Source organism: Ranitomeya imitator, chromosome 5 (genome assembly GCF_032444005.1).
Source record: "Ranitomeya imitator isolate aRanImi1 chromosome 5, aRanImi1.pri, whole genome shotgun sequence".
Lineage (NCBI taxonomy): Eukaryota > Metazoa > Chordata > Amphibia > Anura > Dendrobatidae > Ranitomeya > Ranitomeya imitator.
The window spans coordinates 204,325,441-204,347,671 of NC_091286.1; the positions used below are offsets into that span (position 1 = coordinate 204,325,441).

Genomic DNA, 22,231 nt, shown 5'->3' on the forward strand with positions numbered 1-22,231 from the left:
AAGTTGGAACTTACTTTTTAGTTTGAATGTCAGTGTTTGATGGGTTAAGTTTTTAAGATTTCATTCTTAAAGAAGCACTCTAACAAACCTTTTTCTCCAGTGTGGTGGTTACAGTGCATGATCACTATCATCTCCTAATATCCATATATTTTCAGTCCTCTTCTGTGCCACGTGATTGCAATTCACACTAGCCTGTTCACACAGCGGCTCATGTGGACCAAAAGTCGCTTTGTCAATGTAAGTTTATAAGAGCCTCAGTGTTAAATCTTCTGTCTAGACACTTGGGTCATGCAAAAGACATTGTCATCTGGCTAGTCTGAACTGGGGTCACTTGGTACAGCAAAGGACAGCACTGCGCAGATAATGGCGGCGAACGGGAAGTATACTGTAGTTGATGTGAATCAATTTGTACGACTCAGTCCAGAGTCCACATCCGTAATCTGTGGTCGATGGACAGCAGTCCTCAGAACTGCCTCTTGCCTTACAGCATCCACAAGTTCTTGTTTTGATCAGTTGGCCTGGCACTACGTCATATTTGCGGCCTGACTCGTATGTGACGGTGCCCCAAGCCGGCTAATTAAAGCTGTAAGTAAGAGGCAGTCCTCAGGACTCCTATCCAGCGACCACAGATTAGACGTGGACACTGGACCAGGTCCTGCGAATCACACAAACTCTAAGGCACTGATTGATATAAATTTTGTTGGGATGGTTTCTTTAAGATTGTTTTCAAAACCATTAAATGGAGCATTAGTTGTAGTTTACGGTGCAGTTGACGCTAGATTTTAACAGCTTGTATTACCTTCCAATATCCATCTCTCATTTCACAGGTGAGGGTCAGTATGGAAAGGTCTACACCTGCATTAGTGTTGATACTGGAGAACTCATGGCTATGAAAGAAGTAAGTTGGATGGTGACCGTTTCCATATATATTTCCATGTTTAAGAAACTGCTTGCCAAAAAGGCACAAGCTGCTTATTATGTGGCCACTACGGGTGTTGTTTTATGCTAACAATTAATTGTACTGCTTTTTTACTGTATTGGGAGAATTTATTTTGATTAAGTTTTCAAATAATTTGTTGCTACACCCTATATCCTCCAGTATGACGGCTGACTAAAGGGAACCTGTCAAATTAGTCATGCTGCCTCAACCATAGAACAAATGACTTAAAAACCAGTTCCTGCATTACAAGCATCTGTTTTACTCTGATACACTGCTACATGTTAGATGGGTATGCCCCCTCCAGCTTCTCACCGCTATCTCCGCTAGAACGAGAGTCTCTACCCCTGTAAGGCTAGTTTCACATTTGCGTCTGTGCGCAGCGTATCATCCGCAAACGCATGGTAATGCAGCGTTTTTGATCCACATCAGCTTACATGTGACGGCAAAAAAGCAGCGCTTGCGTTTGTTCTTTTTATGCGCATGTGTGGCACCCCAGGAGTTCAAGTACCACAGTGGTATTGCCTTCCTCTCGGGGAGGGTAATGCCATGCCTGGAGACAGGAGGGATCCCTTTGGCAGGTAATCTTTAGTGATGAGCGAGTGTACTCGTTGCTCGGGTTTTCCAGATCACGCTCGGGTGACCTCCGAGTATTTGTTATTGCTCGGAGATATAGTTTTCATCGCCTCAGTTGCACGATTTACGGCTTCCAGATACGCTGAATACATGTGAGGAATGCCTGTTTGTTAGGGAATTCCCACGTGTATTCAGCGTATCTGGAAGCCGTAAATCATGCAACTGAGGCAATGAAAACTGTGTCTCAGAGCAATGACAAATACTCGGAGGTCACCCGAGCGTGCTCTGGAAAACCGGAGCAACGAGTACACTCGCTCATCACTAGTAATCTTACATGCAACATTTTCTGACTCCAGGCCAGAAGGGGGAGCTCTAAACTCTGTTTAAGGGGACCTTCCCTATACACATCCTGGTCTGGAGGAGGAGTCTGTTAGTCTGGTGCAGACAAGTTGACAGTTGGTAGCAGATGGTGAAGGAGCACAGAAGGACTAGAGCTAGAGGAGGACGGCTACTGGGCCTCTCTAAGCTGAGTGCAGAAAGCGGGCACCGGGAGCCCGACATTGTGAGGAACTACAGGTCCCACGGCAGAACCGGAGGGCAGGAAATTAAAAGGGACTTGCCCACATAATACCTGAGGTACAGCAGCAATCGGAGTCACCGTGGACAGGGACCCCAAAGAGATGGCTCAAGTTGCCTACCGTGCAGGTACTGTCCCTGGACAGGGAAGAAAGAGGACCTTGTTAGAGAGCTACAGGCAGCAAGGGACCACAGACCAGTGCATAGTGGAAGGCTCCCAACCTGACCTGTCAAAGGGATTTCCACCTGTCTTCGGGCTGCCTGGACTCCATCTTTACCTGTTGCCGGTACCCTGGACTGAGGCGGCTAAACACCAGTAAACCAGGTAAAAACTGCAGCTCTGTGTCCTCCATTTGTCGGCATTCACCATCCCTGCCAAGCACATCGGGAGCCCTGGGGACATCGCTTCACCTGTGGGAAGCGACACCATCTTTGCTGCAGCACCATTGCCCCCAGAGGACCCCTTTAAGCAGTGTCAGTCACCTCTGACCGAGAACCACAGGTGGCGTCACAAACGTTCATTATTTCCACAACCCCTTTAAAGACCGTCCCTTTTACTTGGGCGCCCAGGGCCACGGACCGGGTCGCTGCCACCGTGACCACCGCTTTAATTGCGACCGGACCAAGTACAGAGTACCCCACTGCCCTGACGAGCGAATCACATGAGTTCGATATTTCCAGGAGGGCGTGTCTCAAAACAGTTCCTGGACATGCGCAGTCTGAAGTACGCAATCACATCGAACGCTTGTGTACGCATGTCCTTGCATACGCATGTGTTCCCATAGACAGGCGGTTTTTTAACGCACTCATCCGCATGCTCATATTTGACTGATTTTTGACGCTTCCAAAAATGCAACATGTTGCGTTCGCTGCCCTCCGCCGCACACTTCGAAAAAACACATGCGTTCACAGAAGCATGTGAACACATACAAATGCATGTCCATGCGTAATTATGTTAAAGATGGGTACGCATGACGCATGTGGATCGTACGCCACGCACACAGACGCAAATGTGAAAGCAGCCTTAAGTCTAACTGAGCTAGTGCCGAGAAGTCAGCTGAGAAATGCCTCTGTGACTAGCCACTGCATCCCCCATCACGCTTTCTGCAGCACATTCTAATGCACGAGCCGGTCTCTGATTTACTGTCCATGGTTCGGGCAGCATGAATTGTCATAGGGTGCCTCCCTCTCTTTGATGTGGGCTCCGGTGCTGAGCCCACCTCTTTTCCAGCACATGACAGCTGATCTGATTAGCTTTCATGTGCCCCTAACAGCCGTAGGTGGAATCGCGATCCACCAGCAGCTGTTAACCTGTTAAATGCCGCTGCCAAACTCCGACAACGGCATTTAAATGGCCGCGCTGCAAGCCAACCCTGCTATGTGTAACACCAGCGATCAGATGATCGCAGTTTCTTGTCTCCTTTGGAGATTATTGAAGCCTGTAATCAGTAGGAAAAAAAAAATGAAAAAGTTCCAGTCTGCCCCCTTTTGCCCCATTCAAAATAAAACAAATAATAATAAAAAAAATTACACATTTGGTATCGCTGCGTTCAGAAACATCTTCTCTATCAAAATCTAAAAAGAATTAATCCGATGAAAAAATCATATCTACCCCAAAATGGTATCCATAAAAACATCAGCCCTGCATTCAATAAATAAGTTCTCATCCAGCCCCAGATCACGAAAAATGAAGACCCTATGGGTCTCGGAAAATGGCAAATTTTTTTTTTTTTTTACCAACTTTAAAAAAAAAAAATGTCACCACTTAAATATCAAATATGTCTAGGTTATTTTTTATCTACAAACTCGTATTGACCTGGAGAATCATAGTGGAAGGTCAGTTTTAGAATTTAATGAACATGGTCAAAATGTGGAATTGCACTTTTTTTTTTTTTTTTTTCAATTTCACCGCACTTAGAATTTTTAGTATATGATGTGATGCTTTTGAATAGCACCATTAATTTTACAACTTGTCCCGCAAAAAAACAAGCCCACCCATGGCCATATTGACGTAAAAATAAAGCTATGGCTCTGGGAAGAAGGGGAGCAAAAAACAAAACCGGAAATACCCCTGGTTCTTAAGTGGTTAAACCCCTTGATAATTTACCAAGGGCAGGGGTCTATAGCTTTGCTTATGGGATCTGACGTGTGTTCTGTGTTTGGGGTTGAAGAGGAACTCATGTACGATTTATGATTCAAATTCTCTAGGTCAGGGCATGTTCCATTGAACGGGGCAAGACAAAAAAATCTTCCGAAAGTCCTTTCTCAAAAGGCTGAAATATTGTCAAGTGTGAATAAAGTCATCCTATGATGCACATGTAATCACACCGCGATACGCTCAGACATCCGTCATTGACCTGTAGAACCTGATACCACGAAGTTAATGACACCCGCTGCCGCTGATGTTCTCCTACATTGAGGCATTGTTGCCTGGATACTAAACAATTTCTCCTGACCTACATTCAGAAGCCCGAGTCAGTGTGGACGGCAGTGAAAGCCTGTTCCCAAGATGCTGGCTTTGAACAATGTGAAAGCCTTGGATTTCCCTCTGCTATGACTAGAGCAACAAGCATCAACTTTGTGTCACTTGGCAGCAGAACAAAATTGGCTTTCACTAATGACCATAAGAGTAGAAGCACTGCAGGACACGCTTACCTTTTCTAATTAAACTTAAGGAAAATTGACAGGTGCTAGGAAATCCTCAGACACTGCTGGTCCTATGTATAGAATCACTTGTAGCTCTATCAAACGCATATTGTTATTAAAGGGAACCTGTCACCTGAATTTGGCGGGACTGGTTTTGGGTCATATGGGCGGAGTTTTTGGGTGTTTGATTCACCCTTTCCTTACCCGCTGGCTGCAATATTGGATTGAAGTTCATTCTCTGTCCTCCATAGTACACGCCTGCGCAAGGCAAGATTGCTTTGCGCAGGCGTGTACTATGGAGGACAGAGAATGAACTTCAATCCAATATTGCAGCCAGCATGAAGCCAGCGGGTAAGGAAAGGGTGAATCAAACACCCAATAACTCCGCCCATATGACCCAAAACCAGTCCCGCCAAATTCAGGTGACAGAGTCCCTTTAAAAGGGCTCTGTCAGCAGGACTTTGCTATGTAATCTGAGAGCAGCATGATGTAGGGACTGAGACCCTGATTGCAGCGTTGTCACTTACTGGTCTGCATGTTATATTGATATAATCACCGTTTTCTCTGCTGCAGAGCTACCAATGCGTCCTGTATAATCCTGCCTACAACTCCTTTTGGAAGCTTTCTGTGTACACACTCCGTTGACAGAAAGCTGCTAGAAGGCATGCGACACATAGTCCTGTAGTGATCATCTCCTGTTGATTAAAAAAAAAATTATTTTCTCATTCATCTCATTGGGGATTGTCTGCTGCCACCTGGAGGCTGACGTCATTGGATTTAAATAAGTGTCTTCTTCACAGCAGACTATACTGCACCTGCTGGTGTCAGGCGTCCTCCGTTTTTTTGGTAGCATCAGTTGAAGGCAAGGTCTGTCTCAGACCTGTCTTAGAGGTTAGGCTCTATCCTTTTTTGCTTTGCGTTTTTCAGATGTCTCTGGGTAACAGAGTGTAATTGTGAACTTTGTGTCACCGACGTAGCGACCGAGTACAGGCTGTAATTGTTCTGTGTGTATCCTCTCACATCGGTGTCGCTTGACCAATGTACCTTGACACTGTCGGTAGTCAGGTATTGGAGCGCAGGTCCGTAAGCCAACTAGCTCTTGCCTGCTGCCCTAAGTATTGCTTGTGTGCATGGAGAATAAGTTAAAGGGATCCCCATCTTCTGACAGGTAAGTATAGCCTTTCTTTCCTCCCCCACAGCAAAAGCGTGTTCCCGTTTAAAGCACTCGGCCAATTGGTTGGCTGAAGGTTTCCAGCCAGTTGGTGGCTGTGTTGCTCCCAGCCTATCAACACGTCCGGTCTATCAGCCAATCGGCTCCAGTTTCTTGACACACCGGGTTCCTGCCTCTCTGACTCTGCTCCTTCATCTTCCGCCTTAAGGCACAGCAATTTTTAAAGGGAACCAGTCACCCCCAAAGTCGAAGGTGACTTCTTACAATGACGTCCTCTTGTCTTCACGCTGAGGCTCCGGCACAGGTGTAATTTGTCTGCCCTGTTGAGGTCAGAGCAAAGTACTGCAGTGTGCATGCATCGGGGAAGGTCAGAGAGGGCCGGCGCCTGCGCACTGCAGTACTTTGCTCTGCCCTCAACAGGCTATAGGTATACAAAGTACGCCTGCGCCGGAGCCGCAGCGTGAACACAAGAAGAGGATGTCATCATAAGAAGATGGGAGGCCCTGGACCGCGACGCCAATTGGATCGGACCCCCCCGCTCAAGTGAGTATAATCTAACCTCTTTTTCTCATCTTTCAGGATACATCGGGGGCTTATCTACTGCATTACAGAATGCTGTAGATAAGCCCCTGATGCCGGTGGGCTTAGCTCACCTTCAACTTTGGGAGTGACAGGTTCCCTTAAAGTAGTGTGGGGCACAGAAAAACCTCTATGTTGTCCTTGTCGTGGGATAGCAAGCTAAGCTCACAGGGGGAACAGATACCTTCAATGTGGATGTGGTAGGCTGTTGACTACTGGTGGCTGACACTAAACACTCTTAACAGTTTTGTCACTGTTTAAAGGGAACCGGTCACCCCCAATATGGAAGTTGAGCTAAGCCCACCGGCATCAGGGGCTTATCTACAGCATATCAATTGTGTTGGTGGAGGTCGCAGGGATTTTAGAGTGGGCAGAGGACAAGGTTCCTCTAATCTTGGCAGTTCATATACCAGCGGTAGTTAACAGAGAGGCAAACTACTCTCAGGGAAGTGGGCACTTCACCAGGAGGTGTTTAGGCAGTAGAGTACACCGGATGTCGATCTATTGGCATCCAGATTAAACCACTAGGTGCCAAAATTTGTAGCAAGGCGCTGGAACCCTCAGGTGATCAAAATCTATGCCCTGGTAATCTCTTGGTCCCAGTTCTCTCTGCTTTACCTCTTTCCACTTCTGCCACTTCTCCCCAGACTTTTCAAGAATATCTGTGCAGAGTGTGTTTCAGTCATTCTCATTGCCTCGGAGTGCCTGGTATTTGGATGTTATCAAACTCCTGGCGGATGTCCCATGTGCTCTTGACTACCCAGACCTTCTGTCCCAGGGTCCAATCCTCCTTCCGAATTCAGGGGAGCTCCATTTAACCACGTGGCTGTTGAAGCCGTGATTTTGTGGACTTTAGGTCTGTCTGAATCATTCATTCAGATTATGATTAGAGCCCACAAGTCATTCTCATTTCGAGTCTACCATCGTACTTGGAGGGCATATTTTTGTTGATGTGAGTCTACCAGTCCTTCGCCAATGTCTCTCTTCTTGCCAGCACTGATATCCTTTTTATCGTCCCGATTGGAGGCAGGGCTTGCACATAAAGGGGTTTTCCCTCAAACAAAAGTTTATTTTAATCAATGATCTTTAACTCGCCCAATGGTCAGGTGTCCGCCCTGGATATTTTTGTTTCAGAAGAATTTGGCATTTAAAACTCAGGTTAAAACTTTTTTGCAATAGGTGGTGCACATTAAGCCAACCTTTAAGACTTCCCTTGATCCTTGGGATGTGGATCTCGCTTTGAAGGCTCTTCAGTCTTCGCCTTTTGAGCCCATCGGAGACATTTCTACACATTTTCTTTCTTATAAGGTAGCTGTTAGGAGGATCTGTCCTGTGGCAGTCCTTGCCTTATTATCGGCCACTGCATCAGTCAAGCGTTCTGATTCCTTGTTTATTATACCAGAGGGCCCTGTTTGGGGTCAGGTCTCTTCTAAAGCAACCATTGCCTGCTGGATAAAAATTACTTACTATACAGGCCTATAGAGCTATGGCTAGGGTGTCCCCATTTAGGATTAGGTCACACTCTACGTAAGTGATGTGAGCCTCCTAAGCAGTTCGTCTTCTGGCATCAGCTTTGCAGGTCTGTAAAGCAGCTACTTTGGCATCGGTGCATACATTTTCTATGTTTTATAGGGTCCACACTTTTGCCTCTGCATATGCAAGCCTTGGTAGTAAAGTACTACAGGCGGCAGTAGCCTGAATTTCCACTTGAGTTACAATGGAAGACTAGGTGGTAACGGTATATTTAATTATTTCCCACCGTAGGGACAACTTTAGGATGTCCCATGGTTCTGTGATCCCCAATTAAGACTAATAATAAAAATTGATTTTTGGTGCTCACCATAAAATCTGTTTCACGTAGTATGCATTGGGGACCCATGATTGCCCTTTTAGATATGCAGTTATGCTTCTTCTTGCCTTAATTAATTTCTCCTCCACCTGCTTTCTCACAAAAAACTGAGGAAGCACTCCAGAAGAGTCTGCTGAGGAGGAACCAATTTTATTAAATTGCAGTAATAGTGGCAATAGACTAATCCATGGTTCTCTGTCCCCCAGTGAAGACTATGGGAAACATATTTTATGGTGAGTACCAAAAATCTACTTTTATTGAAACAGCAACACAGTCTCGTAAGTGATACATCACTTCACTAAGGCTCTCAGCACCTTTGGTATATCATGCTGCTCTCAGATTACATAATGACCTGCTGAGTGAGCTGACAGTCCCTTTTAAAGGTTGGAAACCATAGAATTACTTGGGACCACATAATAGTAAGGAATACAACTGGCCTTGAAACTTGTAGAATGGCTTGATTTTAAGTTTTGGTGTCATGGCTTGATAAAATTATATACTGTATCACTGACTGAGGTTGCCATTAACTACAGATGAACTAAGATATTGGGTATAGGAACTCATTGATTATTTATCAGAATTTTAAAGATGGTCAAATAAAATAATTATAATGTGAACATTTAAGATGGAGTTTCTTTAATTTTCATTTCTAGCTTTCATTGTATTGGTAATAATCTGAATATGATATATTTTAAAGATCCGCTTTCAACCAAATGACCATAAGACAATTAAAGAAACTGCTGATGAGCTGAAAATCTTTGAAGGCATCAAACATCCTAACCTTGTTCGCTACTTTGGTGTGGAGCTTCACAGAGTAAGAAAATTATCTACTATTATTTTCATATTGATATTGGTAGTTAAACATACAAATCGTTTGTATTGAGTGTAAAATGTCAATTTATATAGACATGCTTGGTTTTCCTGCATTGCGCTAAATGTACAGCACAGCGATATGTAAAGGGAGTACCCCGAACTCTTTTTTGTTTTTCTATGAATCCACGAATATGATCAGTTATGATATAATTTTAACATTTTATTGTGAAAGTTTATGGTAAAAGGTACAGGTATAGCTAAACGAAGAGTGGTTTATACGTTTATGGTTACTGTAGTAGTTCCCTTTACAAGTTGTGATATAATGACCTTTCCTTAAACCAAAAACTGCAGCTCAGCTGCTATTCACTTCAGCGCTCCACAACTTCAGCCGCAGTCCGGCTGAGGTGAAAGCTAAAGATTCCTAATGTGTACGGGTGTGTGATCACTACCGATCTAAAAAATTAGGGATAGGTCATCAAATTATAAGCCTGAAAAGCCAACTAATAATAATAATAATAATAATAATAATTTTATTTATATAGCGCCAACATATTCCGCAGCGCTTTACAAATTACAGAGGGGACTTGTACAGACAATAGACATTACAGCATAACAGAAATCACAGTTCAAAATACATACCAAGAGGAATGAGGGCCCTGCTCGCAAGCTTACAATCTATGAGGAAAAGGGGAGACACGAAAGGTGGATGGTAACAATTGCTTTAGTTATTCGGACCGGTCATAGTGTAAGGCTCGGGTGTTCATGTAAAGCTGCATGAACCAGTTAACTGCCCAAGTATGTAGCAGTACAGACACAGAGGGCTAATAGCTGCATAAAGTGTATGAGAACATGTTGCGAGGAACCTGATTGTTTTTTTTTTTTTTGAATGGGCCACACAGGGATAGTTAGGTTAATGCATTGATGTGGAAGGCCAATCTGAACAGATGAGTATTTAGAGCACGCTTAAAACTGTGGGGATTGGGGATTAATTGTATTAACCTAGGTAGTGCATTCCAAAGAATCGGCGCAGCACGTGAAAAGTATTGGAGACGGGAATGGGAGGTTCTGATTACTGAGGATGCTAACCTGAGGTCATTAGCAGAGCGGAGGGCACGGGTGGTAGGGTGGTAGACTGAGACTAGAGAGGAGATGTAGGGTGGTGCTGAACCATAGAGTGCTTTGTGGATGAGGGTAGTAGTTTTGTACTGGATTCTTGAGTGGATGGGTAACCAGTGTAATGACTGGCACAAGGTAGAGTCATCGGTGTAACGGTTGGTGAGGAATATGATCCTGGCTGCAGCATTCAGGACAGATTGGAGCGAGGAGAGTTTTGTAAGAGGGAGGCCAATTAGTAGAGAGTTACAATAGTCCAGACGAGAATGCATAAGTGAAACAGTAAGAGTTTTTGCAGAGTCGAAAGTAAGAAAAGGGCAAATTCTAGAAATGTTTTTGAGATGCAGATAAGAAGAGCGAGCCAGTGATCGGATGTGAGGGGTGAATGAAAACTCGGAATAATGTATGACCCCAAGGCAGCGGGCATGTTGCTTTGTAGTAATGATGGACCCGCACACGGAGATGGCAATGTCAGGCAAAGGTAGGTTAATAGAGGGAGAAAACAGGAGGAGTTCAGTTTTTGACAGGTTCAGTTTCAGATAGAGGGAGGACATGATGTTAGAAACAGCGGTAAGACAATCACTGGTGTTTACTAAAAAAGGTCGGCGTGATAACAGGAGAAGAAGTGTATAATTGGGTGTCATCAGCATAGAGATGGTACTGGAAACAAATCTACTGATTGTTTGTCCAATAGGGGCAGTATACAAAGAGAAAAGGAGGGGGCCTGGGACTGATCCTTGAGGAACCCCAACAATAAGGGGAAGATGAGAGGAGGCGGAAGCAGCAAAAGATACAGTGAAGGATCGGTCAGAGAGATAAAAGGAGAACCAGGAGAGAACGGTGTCCTTGAGGCCGATGGAGCGGAGCATAGTGAGGAGGAGCTGATGATCCACAGTATCGAATGCTGCAGATAGATCCAAGAGAATTAGCATGGAGTAGTGACCATTAGATTTAGCTGTTAGTAGGTCATTAGAGACTTTAGTGAGGGCAGTTTCAGTAGAGTGTAAAGAGCATAAACCAGATTGAAGAGGGTTGAGAATAGTCATCTGAGAGATAGCAGGTAAGACGGGAGTTGACCAGGCGTTCGAGGAGTTTAGAGATGAAGGGAAGATTAGAGACAGGTCTATAATTAGCGGCACAGTTTTGATCGAGGGATGGTTTTTTAAGTAATTGATGTATGATAGCATGCTTAAATGTGGATGGAAAAATACCGGAAGTGAGAGAAAGGTTGAATATTTTTTTTAGGTGAGAGGTGATAGCCGGGGAAAGGGACTGGAGGAGATGTGACAGAATGGGGTCACTGATGCAAGTGGTTGGGCGAGAAGATGCAAGGAGCCTGATTACTTCTTCTTCTGTAACTTGTTCAAAGTCCGAGAGTGAACTAGATGCAGTGGGGGAGGGAGTACAGTGCATGGTATGAAGAGATTGGGAGATGATTTCCTGTCGAATGTGGTCAATTTTTTTCTTTGAAGTCATTGGCCAGATCGTCAGCGCGGAGATCCGTGGTTGGGGCCTGCACTCTTGGGTTGAGTAGGGACTGGAAAGTGTCAGAGACGTTTAGGGTTATTGGACAGTGAGGTGATGAGGGCATTGAAATAGGTTTGTTTGGAGAGGTGAAGGGCAGAGTTGTATGTTTTTAGCATGAACTTATAATGGATGAAATCTTCAGGTAGATTAGATTTTCTCCACAGACGTTCGGCGCACCTGGAGCACCGCTGCAGGAAATGTGTTTGCAGCGTGTGCCACGGTTGTTTCTGTCTGTGCTGAGTTTTTATGTATAGGAGGTGCAGCTTCATCCAGAGCACTTTGCAGGGTTTCATTGTAATGCTCCAGAGCAGAATCAGGACATGAGATGGAGGAGATTGGGGCCAATGAGGACTGCAAGTTCTTCATAAGTTTCTGGGTGTTAATGGCCTGTATGTTTCTATAAGTGTGGAAAGTGGGGATGACCTGAGCAGGATGGCAGTTCTTGATAGAGAATGAAAGAAGGTTGTGGTCGGAGAGCGGGAGAGAGGAGTTTGTGAAATCATCCACTGAGCAAAGCCGGGAGAAGACTAAGTCAAGGGAGTTTCCATCTTCATGCTTTGGAGAGTTAATATGCTGCGAGAGGCTGAAAGAGGAGGTTAGAGATAAAAGGTGAGAAGCACATGGGGAAAGGGGAGAAGCAATGGGGATGTTGAAATCACCCATGATGAGGGTGGGGATGTCACAGGAGACAAAGTGTGGAAGCCAGGTGGCAAGGTGATCCAGGAACTGATGAGAGGGGCCGGGAGGACGATACACCACCGCCACTCGCATGGAGAAGGGGATGTAGAGTCTGACAGCATGGACCTCAAAGGAAGGGAAGACAAGTGAGGGCACTTGGGGGATAACTTGGAAGGTACATTTGGGTGAAAGGAGCAGACCAACGCCTCCACCTGCTCTGTTGTCCGATCTTGGAGTATGAGAAAAGTGTAGTCCACCATATGAATGAGCAGCAGCAGCGGTGGTGTCTGCTTGCTGGATCCAGGTTTCAGTAAGAGCCAGGAGATTAAGAGAATTAGAAAGGAAGAAGTCATGGATGAAGGAGAGTTTATTACACACAGAGCGAGAATTCCAAAGGGCACAATTGAAAAAGACAGAAGGCATGCATGGAATATTAATAAGATTAGAGGGGTTTTTGAGTGTAGCAGTTGGGAGGTTTGACTCCCCCGGGGGCCGGGGTTGGGAGAGATGTCTCCAGCGACTAGGAGAAGGAGGATAGAAAGAGTGAGCAGATGGTTAAGTGATTTGTGAGAGCGTCTCTTGTGTTGGATGGTGGGACTGAATGGATCTGTGCTGTTAAGCAATGTGAACAGAGCATGAGTGCTGTACATAGGAGAGGAAAGGACAGAGGGGCCGATATGGATGGAGTGAAAAAAGTTAATGCAAGGGCGGTGAATGTGGCAGCCAGGATATAGAATATACAAATACATATGGTGAGTATTTGTTCTGTGCCAAATGAACAGGGAATAGATTTAGATTGTCTTACCTGTCTCCTGCCCTGTCTAACTGCCATGGTATAACTGCCAGCACTTAGAAAAAAGTACTTTGAATGAAAGTACACGAATAATAGTGCACAAATGCACCCCTGCACGAATGCTTCCCCAAAGTATGTCTACATTTATAGAAGGCTAGCTCTTTTTTTTTTTTTTTTTAATAGTTTTCAGTAGTGCGTCCTGGAAAAAAATTCTGATGCAGTGTATTGGGCCATAGTTCATACTAATCATCCTGAGTAGGATCTATATTTTTGGTGACCTTGTTTTTCTGTGAATGGTACTCGTGTTTAGTTTTGCTTTTTTTGTCTTGACCACTTTTTAGATGCCTTATGTCTTATGTGCTTATATTTAACAAACCTGTTTTTCATCATCAATCCAGGAAGAAATGTACATTTTCATGGAATATTGTGATGAAGGTACTTTAGAGGAGGTTTCTAGGCTTGGCCTTCAGGAGCATGTCATACGGCTTTACTCCAAGCAGATCACAATTGCAATAAATGTGCTTCATGAACATGGCATTGTTCACCGCGATATAAAGGGTAAAAGAAACACATTTTATGCTAAATAAACTTTTTTTTTAAATTGTTTGTTAGCAAATGATTTGTCTTTCAGCTCATTCTAGTCCATAGAACATGGTTTATGATGCTTCCTGCATTTAGAGCTTCTAATGTACTACAGGCCCCTGTTTTTGTCAGATACAGAGGATCCTCATTTCCTGTAATTGGGCTGCGTACACCCCTGCATCTTATTGCAGCCTCCATTGTAGAGCTTGTCATATCTGGTGGAAATAACTGTATGCAGCACTATTTTTCTATTTAGAGTGATGGTCACTGCAGTAGGACCCGATGGACACCATTGCAAGACAGTTTAGTCCCTGGTGTGCCATTGATGCTTGTATAATAGGAAAACAGCACAAATGTGAACAGAACCTTATTTCTTTGGGATGGAAATATTTGTGTTTTTTCTCAAGTTTTAAGGAAACCTTTGCAAACTCGCATTTATACCTGTGGGCTTTGTTTATTTTTGTATATTGGAGACCTTTTTGCACAAGCATTTTTATTCGTCCTTTGTGATTTTTCAGTTATTAGTGGTTTTTTGTTTTGTCTTTTTTTTTTTACCCTTCAAAAACCTCAGGAAAAAAATATCACCTTTTGGCTGCATTCACACATCCTTGAGAAATGTCCATGTGGTACCTGACTAATTCTTTGAACGGATTGCACACGCACCCTTAGAAATGAATGGGTCTATGCACACTTCCATAAAAATCCAGTATCCAAGTGTGAGATCCATGAGACTGTGAGCAGCTCTTATCCTGTGTGTTTGCGAATCAGACTTGCCCATACAAGCCAATGGGGATCCATGAAACACGGATGCAAATCATAATGCTTTCGTTCTGTCTGTGTATCACAAATCTGTTGCTCAATGATAATTTTAAATAAAAATGTGACCTTCCGAGGGCCTTTCTATTGGCTTGGAAGAAAGCAACAAGGATAACGCCTGAGAAACAAGTCGGTCTGTTTATTTCAAGTGAATGTACAAAATTCTGTTTTGAAAAAAAAAAAAAAACACTAACCACAAAACGCCACAACCGAAAACACATTGGATGTTTTGTGTTTATTTTTTCCATTGGGCCACAGCGTTTTATCATATAAAATGCAGAGTGTGAATCTAAATAAGGTGGCAGAATAACAGCAGCAGTTTCCATGTTTATTTTCGATTTTCCAAAGGAGCAAATATTTTCCTAACTTCTTCCGGCCTAATAAAATTGGGAGACTTTGGATGCTCAGTGAAACTAAAGAATAATGCCCAGACCATGCCTGGTGAAGTAAACAGCACTCTGGGGACAGCAGGTAAAATGCAGCTAATTCTATGTTTTTTTCATTCTATGGGTGTTTTGACAGACTATAATAAGTATAAAGGTTAGAGATGAGCGAATGTTCGGGTTCCCTTTTATTCAGCAAGCTATAACACTTACCGAAGCTGCTACCTGGCTTCCTGGATCACGCCGGCCGATCAGCTGCATGTGTCGCGGCTGTGTCACTGTCACAGCACATGCATGAAGAGCCTGTTTGTTGGGTCTCCATGCATGTGTCGTGACTGTTGCACAGCGGCGGCACCGATCACCTGATCGGCCGGCGTGATCCAGGAAGTCGGGTTCCCTCTGCAGCTTATTCGGTAAGTGCTATAGCTTGGCGAATAAGAGGGAACCTGAACATATTCGCTCAACTCTAATAAAGGTCTGTTTACATGTCCATGCATTTTTGCAGACAGAGAGGTCCACACCAAAACACAGAGACATGTCTGATTTTGATCCAAGTCCAGGCTCAAACCCACCAATGCACCCAGATGCCAACAATTTGCTGTCTGTTATTTACTGACTATTTCATAGTAAAAGCTTGAGAAGCATTCATTACTTTTATTTTGCATACAAGAAAAACTGATGAAACTTTTATAGTAAAAACTGACGTGCTGACCAAACACTAATGAACATCAGTCAATTTTTTGCATACAACAATAATCTCGAATGTCTGAATAAGCCCTAAGTAATGTCATTGACAACACCATAGAAATGTATGGTAACCCGGTAGTAACCAACATCCCAGTTAATAACACCCACGCACTGACATTTTTTGTACCGTTTTAACTAAAACAAAAAACTCACTTAATGTGTTCAGGCAAGACCATTCTGTGCAGAACACGGCCGGTGTTGCTGTTAGAGGTAACATCATCCTGCAGTGACTCAGACGAGTGATATGCTGTATATTCCATAATGGTCAGTACTTCCTCCCCATTAATACACTTGCCTGACGCAAAGGAGGCCAATTGTGGCATGTTTGGTAGTACTACTGCCAGGATAGCTGGTATCAGTGGTAGTGGGTGTTCTGCTGCTGCTAGTGGCTCCCATGCCTAGAAGTAGTATTATTTGTCTTTTATACTACCCCATCCATTGCAACTTTTCTTTATTCCATACATCATGTTGCAAACCATAATTAACTTTTATCAATCTTTTCAACCCTTGCATCAAATCATGTAATAAGAAATGCTAGGTAGGAAGATACATGGACAGAAAGAAAAATGTGGTACCTGGTTGTAGTACGGTTGTCAAATTAGATTAGTAAAACAAATGTGCAAACATACACATACACACTTTAAACGTTTTACCTTTTTTTTTTTTTTTTTTCTTTCAACCAAATTCAACCCACTTCCCAAGAAATAACATAATAAGAAATTCTGAGACCAAAAAAACGGTATCTTCAACAGGGCACTGTATTGGTGTGGCGTGTATGAATATAAAGTTTGATTAGTAAATCAGATATGCAAAAAGAAAATGTTTGTTACACATACATTTTCTTAGGTATGTCTCTATATTAGTACAATTTCTTTTGTATTGTTTTCTTTTTGCATTATTGTGCAATTATTCTCTTCCCTTGCAAAAACTGCTTCACAAGAAATGCAAAAACTCACTACAGTTGCTTGTGGCATGCAATCATACCAACTGACACTGATTTTCTGATTTTTTTTATTTTTTCTTTATGTAAAAAAAATTGTGCTGTCCTGCATCTGCTTTCTAGTACATTGAGTGAAAGTCTGGAATTGTAATTCAAATTCAATAGGACAGGACATATGCCAGCTATTGTAACACTGATCAATCACAGAGTCTGCCACTAAGTGCTGCACGTAGCACCTCTTATCTGTCTCGCCCCCTATAAATTGTATATTATTCCAAGACTACTACTATCATCTTGTGCAGTGCTGCAGGTATACTACACTTTACTATCAGGAGTATTTCTCTTCTTATCTGAGGACTGCTGAGCTGTGAGCTCTGACTCTCACAATCAAAAAGAACCCCTTAAAATGGCTGCTGCATTATATGTAGTCTTAGCCAAAAACTGATCTCTAAGTATTCCTTCTAAAAGCACCGATCTCCAAAATCTCCAGTTTAAGACACTGATTCATTGGTGTTCGAAATGTTATTATATTTTTGCACAACTCATAGTTGTGTGAAAATCTTGTGAGCTTTGCATTCTACGCCAGTCTTTGCCAGTTCTCCGCAGCTGCAAAAATTCATCACAATTTACTGCAAAAATGGCATAAATTATTACCAAGATGTACTTCAGACCCTGACTGGAATGTATTTATTGTGTTGGCATGTTGTAGCTGAAAGATGCACCATATTCATTAAGAAGCGCACCCCTCCATCGCGTTTTTAATTACCACCGATGTACAAAACACCCATCTTTATGAATCAGGGATGGAATCCTTTTGCAGTAATGGATTATCTAGTTTTTCCTTTTTCTTGATTTATTATTAACAACATTTCTTAAACAGCCTACATGGCGCCAGAAGTCATCACAAGAGCTAAAGGAGAAGGACATGGTCGTGCTGCTGATATCTGGAGTCTGGGATGTGTCTTAATTGAAATGGTCACTGGCAAGGTAAGAGAAGTTTGATTGCATACTGTGCTGGACACCGTTTTGAATGCAAAACCTCATATTGGCAAAATGTAGAACAGATACCAGCTCACCTACAGCGGCATACGGCTTGCTGAAGCACGGATCTCGTGTGGTCACACGTTCAATAATGATAAAGAGAAAGGTGGTGTTCCAGCTTCTTTATGTCCAAAGGTTTATTAGAAAAACTTTAAAACCATGGCAAAAACCAGGTTCACATGGTGAGGAAAGCATTAACGCGTTTGAAATGCTCAAGGCGTCCTTTCTCAAAAGGTTATCTTAGCGTTCCAGTTTGGCTTTCAGAACAATGTGTATTGTCAGAATGTACGCTCCAATGTCTATCTTTATGTGAGAGCAGCCTGTAGTTAGGAATTGCTTAAGATATTAATTGTTTTGTTTTCCTCTGGAACAGAGACCATGGCACGAGTTTGAACATAATTTCCAGATTATGTACAAAGTTGGTATGGGGCACAAGCCTCCAATTCCAGATCGCTTGAGCCCAGAAGGTAAAGATTTCCTTTCTCACTGTATGGAAAGCGATCCAAAGAAGCGATGGACGGCTAGTCAGCTACTGGACCATCCCTTTGTCAAGGTTTGTGAACCATCAGATGACGCTGTTATAGTTAAGGGACACATGCAACACAAATGTTATGGTCACTTGTGGTAGAATTTTTTGTAGAAATTGCTGGACTGGAAATCAATTACATACATTTGATTTTGGTTGCTTGTGTAGTAGGTGTCCGTATATAGTATAGTAACCCATTCAGATGTATGGAACAGTTGGAGAAATTTCTGTTATAAATCTCACGTGAAGGTTCCTTAAGTGATCCCACAACATGTTAATTATTGACTTAAACTGGTACAAAAAAAATAAAAAATTAATGTAAGGCTATGTGCACACATTAAAGATTTTTCGAGTTTTTTCGGCTGTTTTCCACGGAAAAACATAACATAAGCATCCCATAATTTTTAATGCATTCTGCAATTTTTGTGCACATGATGTGTTTTTTTACACGGAAAAAATGCATCGCGGTAAAAAAAACGCCGCACGTTCATTAATTTTGCAGATTTTTCGCATTTTTGCCGCTGTTTAATGCATTGAGAAGCTCCGGAAAAAAACGCACAAAAAACACATGCGGATTTCTTGCAGAAAATGTCCGTTTTTGTTCAGGAAATTTCTGCAAGAAATCCTGATGTGTGCACATAGCCTTACACTTCACAAAGTAAATAAAATTCATACTCCGCATCTACTTGGCATATTTGGAATGATTAGTAAATTATTTTTTTCCTGCATTTTCCCAATAATAAAAGCTAGTACAATTTAGACAATAACTGGTATATATTCATAATGTATGGCTGTTAGAATGTGAGGAGGCACAAAAAATAATTTTTTTCATGTACCACAGTAAAGCATTCACACGCAGGTCTAGTAGAACCGAGCTTTTTACGTGGGAGTAGAAAGACCATGGAATCGTATGAAAACATGCATGATGGCGTTTGTAAACATCCGTCTTATTTGCCTTATTTTTGGTGGGCAGGTTTGCACCGATGAAGAATGAAACTGTCAAGATTTGGCCTAATATAATTCAGCAAGTCATCTCTTAATCACTACTGTATGTAATATTTACATAGACTGAGCTGAGGCACCCGTGCACCGTCGTGAAGACCCGTGGCGTAAGACTGCACAGCTGACGGCCGTCACTTCTCCTGCTGCTCTTGTATCTGTTTTTTCGGCACATTTTCTTCATGTGACAATGTCCCGCACATGTTTTTGTTTTTATAAAAGCTGCATGTTTGTGCCATTACTACTGTACATGGACCATTGTGTTTTTAATTTGTTCTCTGGCTTAATTCTCATATGAATGAGAACGGTAATAAACACAGAACTGTTTCCAATGTATTGAGCTCTGACGCAAGTTGTAGTGTTACCACGTATTCTGGACCTTCTAATTGTTTCTACTTCCCTGGTTTGTCGAGTGCACTGTGATCCTGTCATTTTCTGGCCAGCTTCAGATTTGTTATGCAAGAAAAAGTTAAGTTGGAAGAACGTTTTCTTAATAAATGGTTTATTTTAGGACATCTAATAGTATTTTTCTTCCCTCTAATCTGATAACAATTTATGGGGGAAACTAAAGCGAATACGGAAGCCATAATATTAACGTTGGTATAGAAAGTAGTAACTGCACCCGTACATCGTCTGCAACCTACATGAATAATCTAAAGTCTTCTGACGAAGATCAAGAGGGACATCTACGTAACGAGGAATTCATTGCAGTTTCCCATCAGGAGAAACAAACATGGTGTATGTTTAAGCAGAACTCAAAGTATGTACTCCAGTTTTGCCTAAATGGGCGTCACTTGGGTGGTACGAGGGCGTGATGCCACTGCTCCTCTAACTTCTGCCAGAAATTCCTAACTTGAGTAAGATTTGTGGCTCGTGGCACACTTCAAACACGCTTCTTCATCAAGACATGAACAACACCGGACTTGATTCAGCGGAAAATGTTTAGCGATATTGATGAGGCCGAGAAAGGAAACAGCCATACTGGTAGCCTAGCATTACCATCCCACTCCTATATTGACAGGTGGCATAAGCCTATATTGGTCACCCATGTAGCCATGTATTTGAGGGATAAGCAATGGGAATTTATCTTTATCTCAAAGGGTAAGTTCACAGTAGGCAGGTTTTTTTTTTTTGCCTGCAGCAAAACCTGATATCTTGTTAGGAAAGAACCTGCAGAAAAAATGCTCTTGTGTATGCTAATAAAATGTATTGTTTGTATGGGGGGGGATTCTATTCTATGGAACTCTAATCAGAATCAGATTTCTGAAATCTCCTAGACTTTTCTGGTACTGTAAAACACAGCTAAAAAATGTGCATAAAAAAGCTGCAAAAATGTCTGGTGCGAACTTAGCCAAAAGGGTTGGACTTTATTTTAACAAATTTGGGAGGGATATGATTTAGTGGCTTACTAATATGTAGGTATTACAGTGGTCTTTTTGCCCTTGTTGCAGTCTAGTGGGGTGTTCTAGTATGCAGTGATTAGCATCAAATGTGGTCTAAGCCAGGCCAACTAGAGAAATGACACCAGGATCTTGGTCACACTGTGACGAGAAAAGGCGATTCCACGTGGTCCAACAGCACAGAAGATCTACTGTAGCTCATATTTCTGATTAATCATAGCCAGCGTTATCTTTAAAACTTCAGAACACAGTGGGTTACAGCTTGCTGCATAAGTGGTGCCCTCTGTCCACCATGCAACATGGCAAGTAGACCTTGGAGCAATGGCAGGTGGCCTGGTGTGCTGGCTTATTTTCTTTTACATGTGAAAAGCTGGCAAAGGCAGAGTGAGGCTGTGGCCAATGTTCTGCAGGAAAGCTTTGGGTTTTGGTATTCATGTGGGTATTATTTTGGTACATATTACATACCTAAACATTCAATCTAGGGAGACAGGTGGTTTTCAGGTTTATAATAATAAGTTACAGCACCTTCCATCCCCAGACTGCCTCCCCCTTTCTGCTCTCCATGTACTGACTTCTGGTGAGTCTGGGGTAGACTTGTCTACATAACAATCAATCATCAAAGGCAGAGATGCAGGGACAGGGAAAACGCAGCCTGTGCCAATGAGAAAAGCCTTGTACCTGCAATCATTAGCACAAACCACTACAGTACCTCTATTGTAATGTATTGTACGCCTCTGCCACCCACTGTGTAAGGAGTTGGCTCATGCAAATCTCTGGCCTCAGGGATAATGATGGCACAGTCATCATGTAACAGTTGAAGTCAGAGATTGACTGCAGCAGTCACCATGGGTTGGTCGGAACGTCATCACTGAAGGACATGCTTTGAAGGACTATGAACACTGGTGCCAATTTACCATAGAAGTTCTGTTTGTAACTTTATCTGTTATGTTCTGTCACTCTTTAAAAAAAAAAAAAAAAAATCTAATCACCTTATTGAATCAATTTGTAGTGCACACCTCAAGGGGTTAGAATCCAGGCAGAAAAGAGATGGTAAATCTTCAATAATGTGCTGCATGGCTAAGTGTAAACTTTTCACGGACCGTTGTAATTTGTCAATCTGGGCTGATCGTATAAATTTGTCCTGGAGAATTTAGAGCACTTTATAAATCAACTCCTAGTGCTTAAAGGGCACATTGAGATGTCATTTATCGCTCACAAGTACTGTGTTTTTTCATTTTTTTGCAGACCAAGTGGTCCGCACTTAAACACAGAGCCACGTCTGATTTTTGATCCGGGTCACAAATGAAATTTGACTAGGGAAAATCTGTGTCTGAAAGAATCAAGCTCTCAAGTCAACTGCTGTCCATGTGCTGTCCGATTTTCATGTTCATATGAAAAAAAAAAAAGATCAAACATTGGTGGTAAAACTGACACATGTATCAATTACTAATGAAAATTGGTTAAAAGTAAAATCACTGACCTTTGAACGAGTCCTTAATTTTGCCTAGTGGAAAATCAGGACATGACAATTTAGCCATA

At 42.6% G+C, this 22,231-nt stretch overlaps 1 protein-coding gene across 2 annotated transcripts in view; it reads left to right on the top strand.

Annotated features, from left to right (window-relative positions):
- Positions 1-19,805, top strand: part of MAP3K4 (mitogen-activated protein kinase kinase kinase 4) — a 115,913-nt gene extending 96,108 nt beyond the window's left edge. For both annotated transcript variants that reach the window (XM_069769521.1, XM_069769522.1), the window contains exons 20-26: positions 828-898; positions 9,032-9,148; positions 13,657-13,816; positions 15,005-15,127; positions 17,607-17,713; positions 18,141-18,320; positions 19,267-19,805. In XM_069769521.1, coding sequence (XP_069625622.1) covers positions 828-898; positions 9,032-9,148; positions 13,657-13,816; positions 15,005-15,127; positions 17,607-17,713; positions 18,141-18,320; positions 19,267-19,287 — 779 coding nt within the window. In that variant the 3' untranslated portion in view covers positions 19,288-19,805. The remainder of the gene's footprint in view (positions 1-827; positions 899-9,031; positions 9,149-13,656; positions 13,817-15,004; positions 15,128-17,606; positions 17,714-18,140; positions 18,321-19,266) is intronic.
- Positions 19,806-22,231: the final 2,426 nt, after the last annotated feature.